Source organism: Aquarana catesbeiana, linkage group LG02 (genome assembly GCF_042186555.1).
Source record: "Aquarana catesbeiana isolate 2022-GZ linkage group LG02, ASM4218655v1, whole genome shotgun sequence".
NCBI lineage: Eukaryota > Metazoa > Chordata > Amphibia > Anura > Ranidae > Aquarana > Aquarana catesbeiana.
In genome coordinates, this window is record NC_133325.1 from 136,224,584 (window position 1) to 136,241,873 (window position 17,290).

Sequence of the window (17,290 nt, forward strand, 5' to 3'; positions counted from 1 at the left end):
ATAAAGCAGAGAACCGATTTCACGTGAATAGCAAGGCATCTGTTCAGCATGCTAGCAGATCCTTTGTTTTTGACACAAAGTTGTCGATTTCTTTGTTGAACCTGGACATAAACAGATCTATGTCTGGGATCCCTCATCTTTGACATATTGACAGGAATATATCGGGGTGAAGGACCCATTTTCCCTGGAACAACTGCTGGCGACTCAAGTAGTAGTCCCCATCTTGTATGACGAAACGCGTAGGGAGGAGCGATGCACTGATGTCACCGCAATACGCTTAGTCCCGGAAGCTATGGGCTTTATTCGAGGCTGGCCGGCTCAACCTTTTTAAACATTTTACCTTATCTGCTTAACTGTAAGTGTCCATTTGTCTTATACTATTTGAATTAAATGTGGTAAATGAAGGTTTTACACTATGTGAGCCTTTGTTGTTTTATGGGGACCTTATTACCGGGCCTAATCTGATCTATATGAGGACCATCGCTACTGAGGCCGAGGAGTTCAGTGTATACCACAGAGATCCCGGGCTGGGGTAATAGCCATCTGCTCAGCGTGGTCCCCTGTAATAAGGGACCATTGTGTTCTGGTAAGTGGCAGTGTTTGCTGTGGTGGAGGCATTTCCTATCTGTCACGTTTCTTGGGATGTCCTGACTGTAGAAGAGTCACCAGTCACTTTGCACGGACTTTGTTTACAATATTTTTTGACTCAATTTTGTCATTTACGATTGATTTCTTATGATCACTATCATTACTCGTGGACTTTGCAATCTAGTCATATCAGCTGTTTAGCTTTTATATAGTTCAACATTTTCTCACAGTCTTAAACAATTTAGGTGTCAATGTTTACTATATTTATATTGTTACCACAATTTTTAGATACTGTTGTCCTTTTTCACTGAAGGCTTTTCATTGGTACATTGGGGTTTTGTACCCACATTTAGAGAATATTTATTTACTGACAATCACAATTTCACTTGTCGTGGTACACTATCGCTTATATATTGTGAGTGTATGGAATATTGCCTCATAGGTTAATCAAGCTAGCGCAGCTCCCCCCTTGTATTATTTTTTTTATGACTCAAGTAGTCCACTTGCCAATTTTCTATTCCTAGAATGAAGACCGCCGATAGGCAAAGTACATTGTTTTCTGCCCAAGATATGATTAACCTTTTTCTGGGCCACACAACTTCTTGTGCCCCCTTGGTAATTAATATAGGCCTTTGCTGTGGCAGAGTCAGATTGAATCCTGACAGGACAATACCATAAACTGAACGTTCAGGCCCTCAGAACCAAGTGCTCTGTCTAAATTTCTAGAATGATAATGAGCAAGGCAATTTCCGATCTGGGCCACTTCCATGGTAACTGAAGGAAGGAATTTCTCCCTTGCAGATTTTTGGATATTAACCATAAACTGTGGGTCCGGCATACCCAACCTGGTATTTCCAGGTGGTCCATCCGGGTGCTAACCAGGCCCGACCCTGCTTAGCCTCCAACATCAGACGAGATCAAGCGCTTTCAGGGTGATGTGGCCGTAGCCTTTGGAGTCAGACACATTGGGAATCTAGAGCTTGAACCCTTTGTTCCAAGCCGAATGAAACTGAGCATAAGGAATGGCCTTGAATGAAGCCACCATCTTTCCCAACAACTTCATGCAAAGTTGAATAGAAGAATTCATCTTGCTTCGACCACCTAAATTGGTTCCTTTATGGTGCTGATCTTTGCCTGGGGCAATAATACCCTTTTCTGGGTGTACCTATGATCAGACCTAAGTATCTTAGCTCTTTTCATGGTTTTCAAGATTTCTCCTAGGCTGAGAAACTGACCTGGATATTCCAGGTAGTTGAATGTGGTGACCATACTTTGGTCTAAGCAGGCTATCGATTGGACTAACAAGAACAGATCATCCAGGTAAACCATAATCAGTATACCTTGGGCCCTTAACCTGGCTAGAAGAGGGCCAGAACCTTTATAAACACTCAAGGTGCAGTAGCTAGACCGGAAAGCAGAGTTACACACTGAAAATGAAGATTTTCTACCTTGAAAAGTAGATATTACTAGTGAGCGAGGAAATACCGTATTTATCGGCGTATAACACGCTCCCCAAGTTTAGGAGGGAATTTTAAGGAAAAAAACTTACATTTAAATGCCCATCAATGCAGCCTTATCAGTGTCCATCTGCAGCCTTGTCCATCATTGCAGAATGATCAGTGTCCATCTGCAGTCTTGTCCATCATTACAGAATGATCAGTGTCCATCTGCAGCCTTGCCCAGTCTCATTGCAACCTTGCTCAGTCTCATTGCAGCCTTATCGTTTAAAATGAGCGCCGCCGAGATACAAAGAGTCGGATGTCCTGTGTACTCGGCTCCTCTCGCAGTCCCGCCCCTTGGCCCGGCTCCTATGATGGACATAACACAGGTCCAGTGGCGGGACTGGGCGTGACTGCGAGCTGAGCTGAGCCTAGCCAAGTACACAGTACACTCGGATATGTTTATTTTGGAGGCACTTGCTCCTCTCCCCCTCACAGACAGCGAGATCGGCGTATAACATGCACCCACGATTTTCCCCTGATTTTAAGGGGAAAAAAGTGCATGTTATACGCCGATAAATACGGTAGGCATATGGAGGTATGCATCTTTGACGTCGATTGAAGCCAGAAGTTCTCCTTCTTGTAGGATGGAAATAACTGATTGGATTGACTCCATGCGAAAAAAGAGTGGTTATATTCAGGAATTGAATTTAGATTTTTGAGATCAAGAATGTCCATTTGGATTTAACCAAACCCCAACCTCTGCTCTTACATAGGGGCCACCATGATCACTTTTTGCCAAAAGATGGTCCAATGCTTGAGAGAAAGACTTCTTTTTCTCTAGATCCTTAGGAACATTTGATCTGAGAAAACGAGGAGACAGGAACTCTTGGAGCTTCAGTTTGTACCTTGGAGCTATTGAGGAAGTCCCCCATTGGTCTTGACACTCTTCCTGCCAGATGCTTGAGAACTGCAGAAGAATTCCCCCTATTGAGCAAGCAGGGGCGCCTCCTCATAAGGAGGCTTCAGTATCTTGTAGGTTTCCTTCCCCAAGACCTTTTTTGCCCCTGGGGTTAACCCTGAGGATTACCTTTTGAACCTGACAGCGGAAGCTGTCGTGACTGCCTGGAGGCTGATGCCCCTGGCACAGAAGGAGCTTTAAAAACGAAAATACATTTACTCCTTTACTTAAATGGCAAAAGGGGTACTTTTTCCACTAGAGTTTCTTTGGATGTATTATCCAAAACATCCCCAAATAGCTGTTTCACCGCAAAAGGAAGACTAGCCAGGAGCTTCTGCATGGTGCTTAGCGAAGGGCGCAAGGGCCTGAAGGATAGAATCTCTCAAAGCAACTATTGCAAACATAAAGCTGCCAGATCCTGGACCTGCTGAGCAGGATAACTTTGAACACCTGTTTAAACTGGTCTCTCAACGATTAAGCAATTACTGTCAGCGCAGGCTGAGACACTCAAACTGCCAGAGAAAAAAGTGTTTTTTGTTTTTGTTTTTTTTAATAGAAATTCCAACTTTTTATCCGTTGGATCCCTAAGCATTTGAGCATTGTCTGCTGGACAAGCCAAACTCTCATTCACAGGGGATATAGCAGCGATAATTGATGGTATACCCTACTTAGTGAATTTCCTCCACCATAGGATAAAGTGTGAACTTTTTAGGAGGGAAAATAATGCTTATCTGGGTGATCCTCTCAGATACAAAAAAGCTTTTCCAACAATGAATGGACAGAAAAAGGCATGCACAGCTTGAGGAGGCTTTAGCGAACCCAAACACTCAGTTAAGGGTACATAAATGTGGAGCGGACCATTCAGCAAGAAATTGCACCATCAATCTTAAGATTGAAACAGCCGATTCTCCCGCATTTGACACCTCAGAAGAGAAGTCATCAGCCTCACCACGGTTCCCTGAGGGAATTCGTTTTCTCCCACCCTTAGTTCCTCAGTTTGTGGGTCCTGGGCAATGAAAGAGAACCTCTCGCATTTTGACCCATACTGGGATGCAATTATAGTCGCTAAACTAAAACTCCTTTCCCTTTCAAAAAAAGAGTTTTCCCGCGCAAGCACGGGCCTCCGATCTGCCGGGATCGGCTTGTGAGTGGGGGAGGGATAACGTGGAGGAGACCTGGAAGCCGCTGCCGAGTAGGGGCAGTAAAAGAAAACGGCATTACAGATCGTTTTCAGTTCTCCCTTATATTCAGCCTCATGAAGAGGGAAAAAGTTCAGCCCAGGTGGGGGTGTCTGGAGGAAGCAAACCCCCCCAAACTTACCGGAGGTCTGCCTGCTAGCTGGAGGAAAAAAGTCTGCTGCTTCTGTGACACAGCGTGATTTCTGAACAAAGCATGAGAAGGTATGTGCTCTATACATCCCCCAGTGGTGACACTTAGGCATGACTACATTTACTTTAAAGGAGACATTTCGTAAGAAAATTTCTTAGAAAACTCCACTTACCTTTCCCGCCGCAGGGTTTTCTGTGATAAAACCAACAGACCCAATCTTCACCCTTCACGGTGGGTTCTGTTAACAAACCTTCAGGAATCGGGGACCCTTGGGGAACCCATAATCCTGGACCTGTAATAGCACCCCGCCAGTAAAACTTTATGGCCTTAATACCAAAAGTATTGGATCCCGGGGTACAGCTCTCTAAAAAAAGAAGCGTTTACCAGCAAAGACCTCGTTTCTTCGGCCACGAGGTGCGGGTACCATTCAATTTCGCCTAAAAGACACTTGGATCCGGATCCGGCTGCATAGCCAACCCCAGCAAGGATTAGTCCAGTGGAGCTCAGCACAGCACATCTTCACTCGTGATCAACACCTTAGACCAGGGATCTTCAAAGTACGGCCCTCCAGCTGTTACGGAACTACACATCCCATGAGGCATTGTAAAACTCTGACATTCACAGACATGACTAGGCATGGTGGGAATTGTAGTTCCTGAACAACTGGAGGGCCATAGTTTGAAGACCCCTGCCTTAGACACTGGCAAAAAAACTGAGATGCTCCCGATATGGGAGGGGTTATATAGGGAGGCAACTTCCTGTTTAGGGTGTGCCAGTGTCCAGCACCTGAAGGTGGACTATAACACACATAGTAATTACTATGGCTCTGTGTCCCGTGATGTACAAGTAAAGAAATGAAAGCAGAAAAGGTGCTGCTCTGGTTTAGCTTCCCACCCAACAGCATGCTGAAGAAATGTAAACTTAGGGGGCACAGTACAGCCAAAGACATCACAAAATGCTGTATCACTTTATTATTCAAGATATTCTGAAGAAGATTGGATAGATCTGGAAGAAACGTGGAGAATAATATATGTGGTTTTCAAGAGTAAAGCAAATCCTGTGCTTTGGCAATTCAAACTAATACATGCATGGCAAACAACAGGTTTGCACCAATGTCTCCCCCTTCCTCAGCAGCATATACGCACCTATCCTTCACTCCTTTGTTCAGCTGCCATGAGCAAACAAAAAAATACTTGGTACTTCTGGATATATGAAATATTAAAATCAGGCCACCAACACAATAGCCATTTAAAAAATGAAACCATTATTTTAGAGTACAAATTGTAGCATATCCAACACAAACTCTTTATGCTCAAAACATATTGGGTATCCTTTCTCTAACAAGCTTCCAACTCCACCTGGTGGGGAGTTGAATCATATGCTGCTCCACTTCTGATCCAACCAACCAATTTATACTTCGAGGAACTTCATCAAAACATGTTTGAAAGTCTTGTACATATGATTTTGATCTCACCACCCCAGGGCTTGATGTTTTCCACCCAAAGCATACCAATTTTCTTAATACTTAAAAAAAAAAAAAATGACCAGTTTTTGCAGTTCTTCTTCCTTTCCTCCCTGAGACAATAGGTTGTCCTGGAGGTTTAGTCAAAGACTTTAGCACCTTTTGAAATTGTGTAGAACTGTAGTAGTTCTCCCCTTCTGCTCTAAGCAGAAAACTGGGACTGTCATTCACCTGCTCTCTCCTCCAGCACTCACTGGAGTGGTGGGCTGTAGAGGGGGCAGGAGGGGCCACCTCAGGCACTCAGTGGGTCACTGAGACGCTGAGTCATCCGCTGGTCCAGGCTTCTTGGCGGATCCCAACCATATGTTGGGGATCTTTTCAGAACCTTGACTGGCTTTGTTATGTCAGCTGAAAATGGATCACAGGAGTGCAGAACGAACTGCATTCCTATGATATATAGCAGAAGTATGGCAAAAGAATTTTGGCCATTTTTCTCCTTTCAACACTTTTTAATTGAGCATAATATCTTGTGCCATTCAATTACCTTGTTATTTCTTCAACATACTGCTCCTCAAGTTACAGGAAAACATTACCCCCTTATCACTAATTTTTATAACAATATCTTTTGCTTTGCCCCCTCTCATTTTATTAGGGGTCAAGTTGTCCTGTTTTGTCTGGTAGAAGACCAGTTTAACTCATGTAACTACTTTGATACCAATTGAGAACTGCATTTAATAATTGTGAAGTTTGTGGGGTTACATCTTGAGTTACACATCCTGTTTTGAGCTCTAATCCTTAGGAAGTATGTTCTTGAACTGGAGAGAATCCAGAGAAGGGCAACAAAGCTAAACTGAAGGTATGAGGAATGACTTAAACTTAATCACCAGACAAACAGCGTTTAAGACCTCTGTGTGATAATTCATCCCTTTGGAGTTACATATTGGATTACCTATACGGTAATACCAAAACCACTGACTGGTATTGAAAAGTCATTTATTAAACCACGTTGTCCATGTCAGTAGTTTTGCCATTACCTTATAGTTAATCCAATATGGAACTCTAAACGGATGCATTATTACCCAGAGCTCCTGAGTGCTATGTATCCGGTGGTTTTGTTCTCTATGTTCACTGCTCCGAGTGTCTTTTACAGTGGCTGGGATCATCAGGAGCCTCTTCTTTTCTAATATACCTCTGTGGTACTAAGAGATTTAGCGCTTGTTTTTTGAATTTTTGTTAAACGTTAAATTTATTTTCCCCTTTGTGAAGAAATACATAAGTGGGGATATGATCGCAATATACAAATCCTTTAATGGAGACTAGCTTTGGGAAAAAAACTATTTAACCTAGAGTCTTTAAAGAAGACAATGAAGCTGGATGAGAAGCCGTTCAATCTTAAACTGCATAAAGAGTTGGAACTCCCTTCCATAGTTGGTGGTGTCAGAGGGGAGTGTAGAAAAAAAAAAATCTTAGATGTGTTTCTCAGTGAACGCAATGTACAGAGATATTGAAAATGATAGTGACATAAATGAACATTACCAAATACGTAACTATGGAATATTGCTGGGCTCAGAACCAAAGTAGGTATTGCCATGTCTATGTCAAAAAAACACAGGCAAACTTTGATTATTGCAATTTTGTTTTAACTGGCCAGTAGAAGGTTCAAAAGAGTCCCAAAAATAGCAGGACACATTAAAACTTACAACATGGTTACTTTAGTGAATTTCAGTAAAGCTTCAAACTAAGGCAGTGTATAACATTCATGTAATGTAATCCATCTACAGCCATTTCAGTGTGAGATCCACTCTTCTCTGGATTAGTATCTTAGATAAATCTATAGTTTTGTGCCTGGTAGGATATTTTTACACAATCCATAGTCTGCCGTGAAGTATTAGTACAACGGATGAGATTTGTAACTGGAGTTTGATTAAGCCTGGTTCTCAGGGGAACAGGCACAATTCAATTTATTACAGTACAGAGTGTTGCTTATCGGTCCAATTTCTAAGCACCCAGGATGCAAACAACTTTTGTTGCTAGGCAACCAGAGTTCAGAAGATGAACCCAAGCATTACTTTGCTTGTGGCAGTCTCCTGCACACTTGGAATAAAAATATACAGGAATTATATACTTCATACTATTGCCAGTACCTTATATAAATTTGCAAACATCCCCTAAACACCACCTGAAATTTCAAGTCAGGCTTACAACAATTCTGACAGTGCCATGTATCAGTTAAAGTATAGTACGTGTTCAGGCATGTTGGGGAGCAGAGCTGAGGCTCCCTAAAGAAATAATAGAAAGATCAGAAAAGTGATCCTACTCTTCTTGGTGCAATATCATGTTGGGGTATTAAGGTTCCTGTTAACTCCTAAATCACTGTTGTGGCATAGGGACTGATGTGAGGAAGGACAGCACGTAGCACAGACCAGGTATTTGACACTCCTTGAAGTATTGCATACCAGTAGAGGCTGGCAATCTGCCATACACTGAGGTTTTAAGACACTGCCTGCTGGAAATGTACAGGGAGGAAGTTTTACATAATGGAATTAAATGGTTACTAGGTCAGGGGTACAAAGGTATTAAATAAAAAAAGCCAAGCTAATAGTATTTAATACACAGCACTTTAGTAAAACTAAATGTCACCCAGTTAGGGTTAAGCTCTGTGGGTCCTGTGTGCCGAATTTGCGCAGGCATAGCAGCCCATTAATTTGAAAGGGCTGCTGTACCTGTGGGAAACATGGGGAAAAGTCCCTGACACTTTTTTAAAAAACAGGACCGCATAGAACCACATGGTGCTGTGGCACTATGTGGTTTCTTTCACACAGTCAAAAACACAGCGCGTATTTTGATACATGGGGCTGCCATTAAGCTCATTTTGCCTGTGGGTCAAGGAAATTGTTGGGATAAGCATGCGTACCTACATATTTGTGGTCCTAGCCTATGGCTGGTAAACAAACCATACATGGTTCTGGGCCTTATTTTTAAAGGTGTCTGCAGTAAAGCTGTACCACTTGCTTCTGTTCACTATACATTTCCTATTCCACATCACACCTTTCTGCAGACTGAGCTGTAAGTACCTTATTCTACAGCTCCTCATATTGTTTGCTGCCCTGTAAATGCCCTAGTCCACACTACTTTCATACTGTTAATGTGTTGTACAATTCCTTGTCCACAGCACATAATTCTGTCCATGGCATTTATATATTCCATGTTCCACACCACTTTTTTTTTGAATAGGCTGCACTGTAAATTTTCTATTCCACGCCGCCTCTCTATGCTGTGCAGTACATTCCCTGTTCCACTTTTCCTAATTCTTTACACTGTGCTGTACATTCCCTATTCCACAGCACCACCTTATGTACTATGTAGTGCATTATCCATATTTTACAGCAACTCATTTGGTTTGTCGTGTTGTACTTTACTATTTCACACTCTCATTCTGAGTGTTCTCTATTTTACACTGCCTTAATCTGTTTGCTGGATTGTACGTTACCTATTCCTCATGACCTCATCCTGTATGTAGGGTTGTACGTTCCCTATTCTGACTACCCTACTTTAAACAGTTTGCAGTACATCACACACTGCCTACCCAAGGTGTTTCAACAGTTGCTGGTTGCCCATTTATTTGAAATCAAATATTTCTTAAAGGTACTATCAAACAGTGTTATCTCTCATCCTATTTTCTGCGTGCATAAAGTATACTGTACGTAATGAACTAGCTTATTTATTTTTATTTTTTTTAATGAACTGTGTCCTATAATTTATATGTGCTTGTGAGACTGTCACGTGTGGCACAGCAATAGGTTTCGTCATTACAAGGACGCCGGCAGATGTGTGCAGTGTATACAGTGAGTAGTAGGATCAGACTCAATTTACCAATTACTCTGATTGTTAGACCTGGTCCAGCCACACCCACAAGTTGCTGCACCACGTGAGTTAAGCAGTCCAAAGATGATACCATTTTCTTTCCTTCCAAAGTAGGTGGAAGGAAAGAAAATTGCTTGATTCCCCCACCAACTCAGTCAGTGTTGATGGGGGGAATGCCTCCTGCTGCACTATTGTATTCTGCCAGTAGGGAGCGTGGGAAGCCTTCCCGAGTGGCAGCAACCATATGTAGAAAAATCCAACAGGCTAGTTGTACCAAAGGCAACTGATGGCTCAACTTGGGTACAATCAGCCTGCCTATATATGGAATTAAATTTGTACGGTCCTTGCTGAATTGGCTGGATTTCGATTCATGTGTGGCTGACATAACTTCCCCCTGTATGCCCCAGGCTGTCCTAGGTCTTCCATAATCGTAGAAATGTCCCTGGCTTGAATCCCCTTGTAATAGCAGCGTAGCAAAAGCCAGTTTGCAGCAGTACATAGTAGCTATCAGCAGATTTTAGGGGTTTCGTAATGTACTTTGTCTCAAGTAAGCTTTATATTATCATTCTTCACACCTCCAACTGTGATTCGAACTGTATACAAGACTGTTAACAAGAGGCATGCTTTTTCTTGGTAATTCTGAAACAAATTTTCCAATGATCTTTACAGGAACAACCTTTATCCAGTCTCCATATGATCAGTATGAATTTGCTCAGCTATCCCTACGTAGCCCATTGACTTTGGACTCCAGTGAAAAAGAGCAGGAATGACCACAAGAAATAAAGTGTCTGTTCACAGAATATGGTTTTGTAAATTAAAATTAAAGGCTTAGTCCACAAAAAATAATATTTCAATTTTGGTTGAACATTAAAAGAGTTGAAGCCACCAGTTTCCCTTAATTATCTCCAGTAATTAAATCTCTGCATCGGAGTTCCCAGATCCACTCACCTGCTGAAATTGCACCGAGAGGGTCCTATTGTCTGTGCTGGGATTCTATTTTGTAATAGTATGGTAAAGACAGATGGGCATGTAAAACTCCAAACAGGTCAAGGATGGTTCAGAAATTATGAGAGCTGGAGATAAAATAAGCTGGTGTCATTTACAGCTCAGAAGAACGTACCATAAAATGCAATATAGCTTGTCTATAAGCACCAAGACATTGTATCGTTAGCACACATTTTGTACTGAAGTGCCTATGATTATATGATGGAATCTGGAACCTCCTCCTGCCAGATATCAGACCGACTGTTATCTACTCAAGTACAGTGGAACCTCGGATTGCGAGTAACACAGTTTACGAGCGTTTCACAATACGAGCTATTTAAAAAAAAAAAACTGACTCGCTTTGTGAGCGTTGTCTCACAAGACGAGCAAAATTCAAGCCGCTGGGGTGTGCAGTACCGCATTTGGCCAGAAGCGCGGGGGCGCCGGTGATGCTCAGACACTCCGTTCCCGAGTGTCTCCAGTGCACCCGCACCTCTGGCCACATGCATAGACAAGCAGCGGTTGTGGAACGGATTATCTGAGTTTCCATTATTTCCTAAAGGAAACTCGCTTTGATATACGAGTGCTTTGGATTACAAGCATTCTTCTGGAATGAATTATGCTCGTAATCCAAGGTATTACCATACCTACCGATGTCCATGCTTAGACCCAGTACTGCTACTTCATTCTTAAACTATACTAAGAAACTGAACACTGTAATTTTTCTATTGTTCCACTGGCCCTATGTTGCGGCCACTCTCGATGTTAACCATATTCAGGTGCTATTGACATGAAATTTTCACCACATGTTGGCAACAACCCATGCAATTCATACATATAAAGAAACCAAAACAAATAAGTTCATAAATTAAGTTACGTGTAATAAAATGGAATGACACAGGGACAAAGTATTGAACACGCTAACTGAAATTTATTTAATACTTCAAACAAAATCCTTTGTTGGTAATGACAGCTTCAAGATTAGGGATGAGCTGAACACCCCCACCCCCCGATTTCTAGTTTGCAGCAGAACATGTGAACAGGCAAAAAATTCGTTTGAACACGCGAACACCGTTAAAGTCTATGGGACACGAACGTGAAAAAATAAAAGTGCTAATTTTAAAGGTTTATATGCAAGTTATTGCCATAAAAAGTGTTTGGGAACCCAGGTCCTGCCCCAGGGGACATGTATCAATGCAAAAAAAGTTTTAAAAATGACCGTTTTTTCGGGAGCAGTGATTTTAATAAGGCTTCAAGCGTAACAATAAAAATGAAATATTCCTCTAAATAGCATGCCTGGGGGGTGTCCTTAGTATGCCTGTAAAGTAGCGCATCTTTCCCATGTTTATAACAGTGCCAAAGCAAAATGACATTTCTAAAGGAAAAAATGTAATTCAAAACTGCTCGCGTCTCTATTGTCGGATCCCAGCAATATAGATAAAAATATCAAAAATACAAAAAAATGGCATGGATGTCACCCCTAAAATCCATACCAGGCCCTTCAGGTCTGGTATGGATATTAAGGGGAACCCCGCACCCAATTTTTTTTTAAATGGCATGGGGGGGACCCAGGCACTAGAACAGCAGTATATATACTATATGGTCTGTGCTTTATACTCTGCAGATAAATGGGCCTTAGGTGTTGGTGGTACCAGAACACTGTAAGCCCTCACAGTTACTCTTGATGAGGCGCAGGAACAGGCCCTGCTGTGAAATATTAGATAAAAAATTGTAATTACATGCCCCTGTTTAACAGGGGCAGAAAAATTGGGCCTTGGGTGGGGGTGCCACACTACTAACGCCTCACAGATACTCTTGTTGGGCACAGGAATGGGCCCTGCTGTGAAATATTAGATCAAAAATTTTAATTACATGCCCCTGTTAAACAGGGACAGAAAAATTGGGCCTGTGGTGGTGGTGGTGGTGATGTACTAAACCAAAAATATTGTTGGAACCTAGCATCATCAAAATTGAGGAAAAGGATAGTCAGCTTAGGCAGTCTTCAAGGGATCCCACATTTATAGCAAATTCAATCAGTTATATCAGCATTAGGTGCTTGATAGCTGCTGATGCAAGACTGATTCATTTTTATGAATGTGAGCCTATCAAAGAAGTCTGTGGACAGGCACACTCTTTGATCCGTTACAAACCCTCCAGCAGCACTAAATGTGTGTTCAGAAAGCACATTGGATGCAGGACAGGCCAGTAGCTCAATTGCATATTAAGCAAGATCTGGCCAGTGGTCCATTCTCAAGACCCAGTAACCCAGTGGATGCTCTGTTGGAAAGGTCTCCAAAATGTCTCCAAATCTGCTCTTGCCCCTAGATATTCCTGCGCCATGTAATTCAGGCGCTGACTGACAATGGTTGCTTGAACCGATCAGACCTTGCCAATGAGGACAAAATTGTTTAAAGACATTGGTCAGCCGGCCACCTTCTCCACCACTCTTCCTCTGACTGAACGAAGTTTCAGCAACATGTTGTCCAGCACCAGGAAATTGTAACCTCCCAGGGTCTGGAAATGCATTGCACAAACCTTTCTTCAAGGCCTCCTGAAGATGTTTCATCCTCTGCTCCCTCTGCAAAGGCAGGATGAGTTCTGCAACTTTACCCTTGTAACGTGGATCAAGAAGGGTTGTCAGCCAGTAATGATCCCTCTCCTTGATACCACGAATCCTAGGGTCCTTTCGCAGGCTTGGCAGAATCAGGGAGGCCATGCAGCGTAAGTTTGCAGAGGCATTCGATTCTGAGTCCTCTGGGTCACTGAGGGTGATGTTGTCAGGAACTAACTCCTCCCAGCCACGTACAACTCCTTGTGTTTTTGGGGACTGAAAACCATTCCTTGAAGACTGCTGCTGAGTGTTATCCTCTACATCCATGCTGACACAATCCTCGTCCTCCTCTTTGGCAGGCCCACAGAAATGCTACCTGGATAAAGGGGGCCTTGAGAGGTAAGGCAGTCCTCCTGTTCCTCCTGCTGTTCTGCTTCATTATTCCATGAAGCGTGTGCTCCAACAGGAAGACTAGAGGGACAGTGTAACCGATGCATGCATTGTTGCAGCTCACCATCCTTGTGGCCTCCTCAAATGGTGACAGGACAGTGCATGCATCACTGATCAGCAGCCACTGGAATGGCAAAAAGAAGCCAAACTCCCCTGACCCTGTCCTGGTGCCATACTCGCACAGGTACTCATTTGATGGCCCTCTGCTGTGTTTGCAGCCACTGCAGCATTGCCAAGGTTGAGTTCCACCTGGTGGGCATGTCACAAGTGAGGCAGTTGGTGGGCAGGTTGCATTCCCTTTAAATGTCAGCCAGCCGAGCACTAGCATTGTATGACCGGCGTAAATGGCCAGACTTTTCTGGCCTGACTCAGGAGATCCTGTAAGCCTGGGTACCTGCTCAGGAACCATTTCACCACCAAATTCAGGATGTGTGCCAAACATAGAACATGGGTCAAGTGTCCAAGTCTGAGGGCGGAGAGAAGGTTGGTGCTATTGTCGCATACAACCATTCCTGGCTAAAGCTGGTGTGGCGTCAACCACCTCTGAGCCTGCCCCTGCAGAGTTGACAGAATCTCTGCCCCAGTGTGGCTCCTGTCCCCTAGGCAGACCAACTCAAGCACCGCATGGCATCTTTTAGCCTGACTGCTTGCGTAGCCCCTTGAACGCTTACAAAGCACCGCTGGTTCAGAGGACAAATCTGCAGAATAGGCAATAAAGGAAGAAGAAGAGGAGGGGGTGGAGGAGAGAGCTGTGGCAGAATCACCACTAGCATTTTGGAGGCGTGGTGGTGGAACAAGCTCCAACAACACTGAACCCTGTCCTGCATCCTTACCAGCTGCCAGCAGAGTTATCCAGTGTGTAGTGAAGGAAAGGTAACGTCCCTGCCTATGCCTGCTGGACCATGAGTCAGCGATAATATGAACCTTACTGCTGACCGCCCTGTCCAACGAGGCCAAAACATTGCCTTCCACATGCCGGTAGAGAGGCGGAATGGCCTTCTGTGAAAAAAAATGCGTTTTGTAACCTGCCACTGAGGTACAGCACATTCCACAAATTCACGAAAGGGGGCAGAGTCTACCAGCTGAAAAGGCAGCAGTTTGGCCAAGCTAGCATTTAGACGCTGAGCATGTGGATGGCTGGGACCGAATTTCTTTTTACAGTTCAGCAACTGGGGTAGGGAAATTTGCCTGCTAAAATCAGATGGTGGTGTACTGATAGCAAATTGGCTGCAAGTTCTTAGGACACCTATTGCTATACCTTCATTCCTCTCAGTGCAGGTTTTTGAGAGGACTGGAGGTATAGTAGGGTTGGAGAACCCAGATAAGGAGCAAGGAGAAGTCCGCCTTTTTCTTTGATGTGGGTCTTTCAAGTGCTGTTGCCAACGGACTGCATGGCAGGTCGTCATATGCCTGGTCAAGCATGTGGTGCCCAAGCGGCTGCTGTTCTGGCCATGCTTGATCCGCTTCAGACATAGGTTGCAAACAGCAGTGGTGGGATTTGTTGAACACGTTGAAGAAGGCCCACACCAAGGAACTTTTAAAAGTCATCGGGGAGTAAGCAACGCCCTGCACCTGCGGAGCTCTGCACTGTGATGCAATAGGGTGGCTGTCCTTAAGCTGCCCCCTAGAGGACATCGTGCCTCATTGGAGTTGTGCCGCCTCCTCTCTTCTCTCAGGCACCCAAGTACAGTCAGTGACCTCATCATCCCCTCCCTCGTCACCACTGGAGCAAACTTGGAAGTATGCTGCAGCTGGGGGAACATGACTGCCAGTTTCTTGTCCTTTTTGGGCACCCCCTTTTCTCTAGGCTCACGTTACTCCCTTCCCCAACCTGGGAACCAATATTGGAGCCTTCAAATCGCTGCGCATCCTCCAGCATGTATCCGACACTGTGGTTGAATAATTCTGGGGACTCCTCCGTGCATGATGGTGGGGCTATTGAAGGAGTGACTGTGGACAAGGAGCCGGTGGAATAGGCGTCTTTGGCAGCTGCGTTGGAAGGCAAACTACTCTGAACCTAGGTGAGAGAGGATGAGGAGGACGAGGACGGCTTTGTTATCCACTCCACCAACTCTTCTGCATGTTCTGGCTCAATAACATGGCCAGCAGCAGAGAAAAAGGACAATCGTGCCCCACGGTCACCTGCAGAGGATGCACCATGTCCACAACCAGCACTGTTGACTGTAGACACAGCGGCTGCTTGCTCTCTTTTAGTGGCCTGTGAGCGTCTGCCTCTCTTTGGTGGCCTTCCGGACATTATGTATCTTTTGTTTTGCAACACCACACTACACTGCATTAGAAACTGTGTACACCGCCTGCACTGTATTAGCAACTGTACAACAGCTGCACTGTATTGTGTACACCACCAGAAGTGTAGAAGAAACTGTACACACTATTAGATACTGTGTACACAGCCTGCACTGTATTAGCAACTGTACAACGGCCGCACTGTATTGTGAACTGTGTACAACACCAGAAGTGTAGTAGAAACTGTACACACTGTATTAGATACTGTGTACACCGCCTGCACTGTATTTGCAACTGTACTACAGATGCACTGTATTGTGTACACCACCAAAAGTGTAGTAGAAACTGTACACATTGTGTACACCGCCTGCAAAACAGTAGAAACTGTACTACGACTGCACTGTATCGTGTACACCACCAGAAGTGTAGTAGAAACTGTACACACTGTATTAGATACTGTGTACACTACCCGCACTGTATTTGAAACTGTACTACAGCTGCACTGTATTGTGTACACCACCAGAAGTGTAGTAGAAACTGTACTCACTGTATTAGATACTGTGTACACCGCCTGCACTGTATTAGAAACTGTACTACGGCTGCACTGTATTGTGTATGTATACACCACCAGAAGTGTAGTAGAAACTGTACACACTGTATTAGATACTGTGTACACCGCCTGCACTGTATTAGCAACTGTACTACGACTGCATTGTATTGTGTACACCACCAGAAGTGTAGTAGAAACTGTACACACTGTATTAGAAACTGTGAACACCACATGAAGTGTATTAGAAAGAGTGCAACACAGAATGCACTGTAGATATAGGCTACACTGGATGCAGAGTATCTCACAAAAGTGAGTACACCCCTCACATTTTTGTAAATATTTTATTATGTCTTTTCATGTGACAACACTGAAGAAATGACACTTTGCTACAATGTAAGGCAGTGAGAGTACAGCTTGTATAACAGTGTAAATTTGCTGTCCTCTCAAAATAACTCAACACACAGTCATTCATGTCTAAACCGCTGGTGACAAAAGTGACTGTCTTAACCCTCCTGGGCTTGGAGTTCACCAGAGCTTCACAGGGTGCCACTGGAGTCCTCTTCCACTCCTCCATGATGACATCACGGAGCTGGTGGATGTTAGAGACCTTGCGCTCCTCTTCCTTCCATTTGAGGATGCCCAACAGATGCTCAATAGGGTTTAGGACTGGAGACATGGTTGGCCAGTCCATCACCTTTACCCTCAGCTTCTTTAGCAAGGTAGTGGTCGTCTTGGATGTGTGTTTGGGGTCGTTATGTTGGAATACTGCCCTGGGGCCCAGTCTCCGAAGGGAGGGGACCATGCTCTGCTTCAGTATGTCAGTACGTGTTGGCATTCATGGTTCCCTCAATGAACTGTAGCTCAC

General features: G+C 43.9%; 1 protein-coding gene across 1 annotated transcript in view; it reads left to right on the forward strand.

Moving 5' to 3' along the window:
* Positions 1–10,531, forward strand: part of LG02H11orf65 (linkage group 02 C11orf65 homolog) — a 60,210-nt gene extending 49,679 nt beyond the window's left edge. Inside the window, exon 9 of the mRNA XM_073613496.1 lies at positions 10,313–10,531. Within this exon, the coding sequence (XP_073469597.1) occupies positions 10,313–10,413 (101 nt within the window). The 3' untranslated portion in view covers positions 10,414–10,531. The remainder of the gene's footprint in view (positions 1–10,312) is intronic.
* Positions 10,532–17,290: the final 6,759 nt, after the last annotated feature.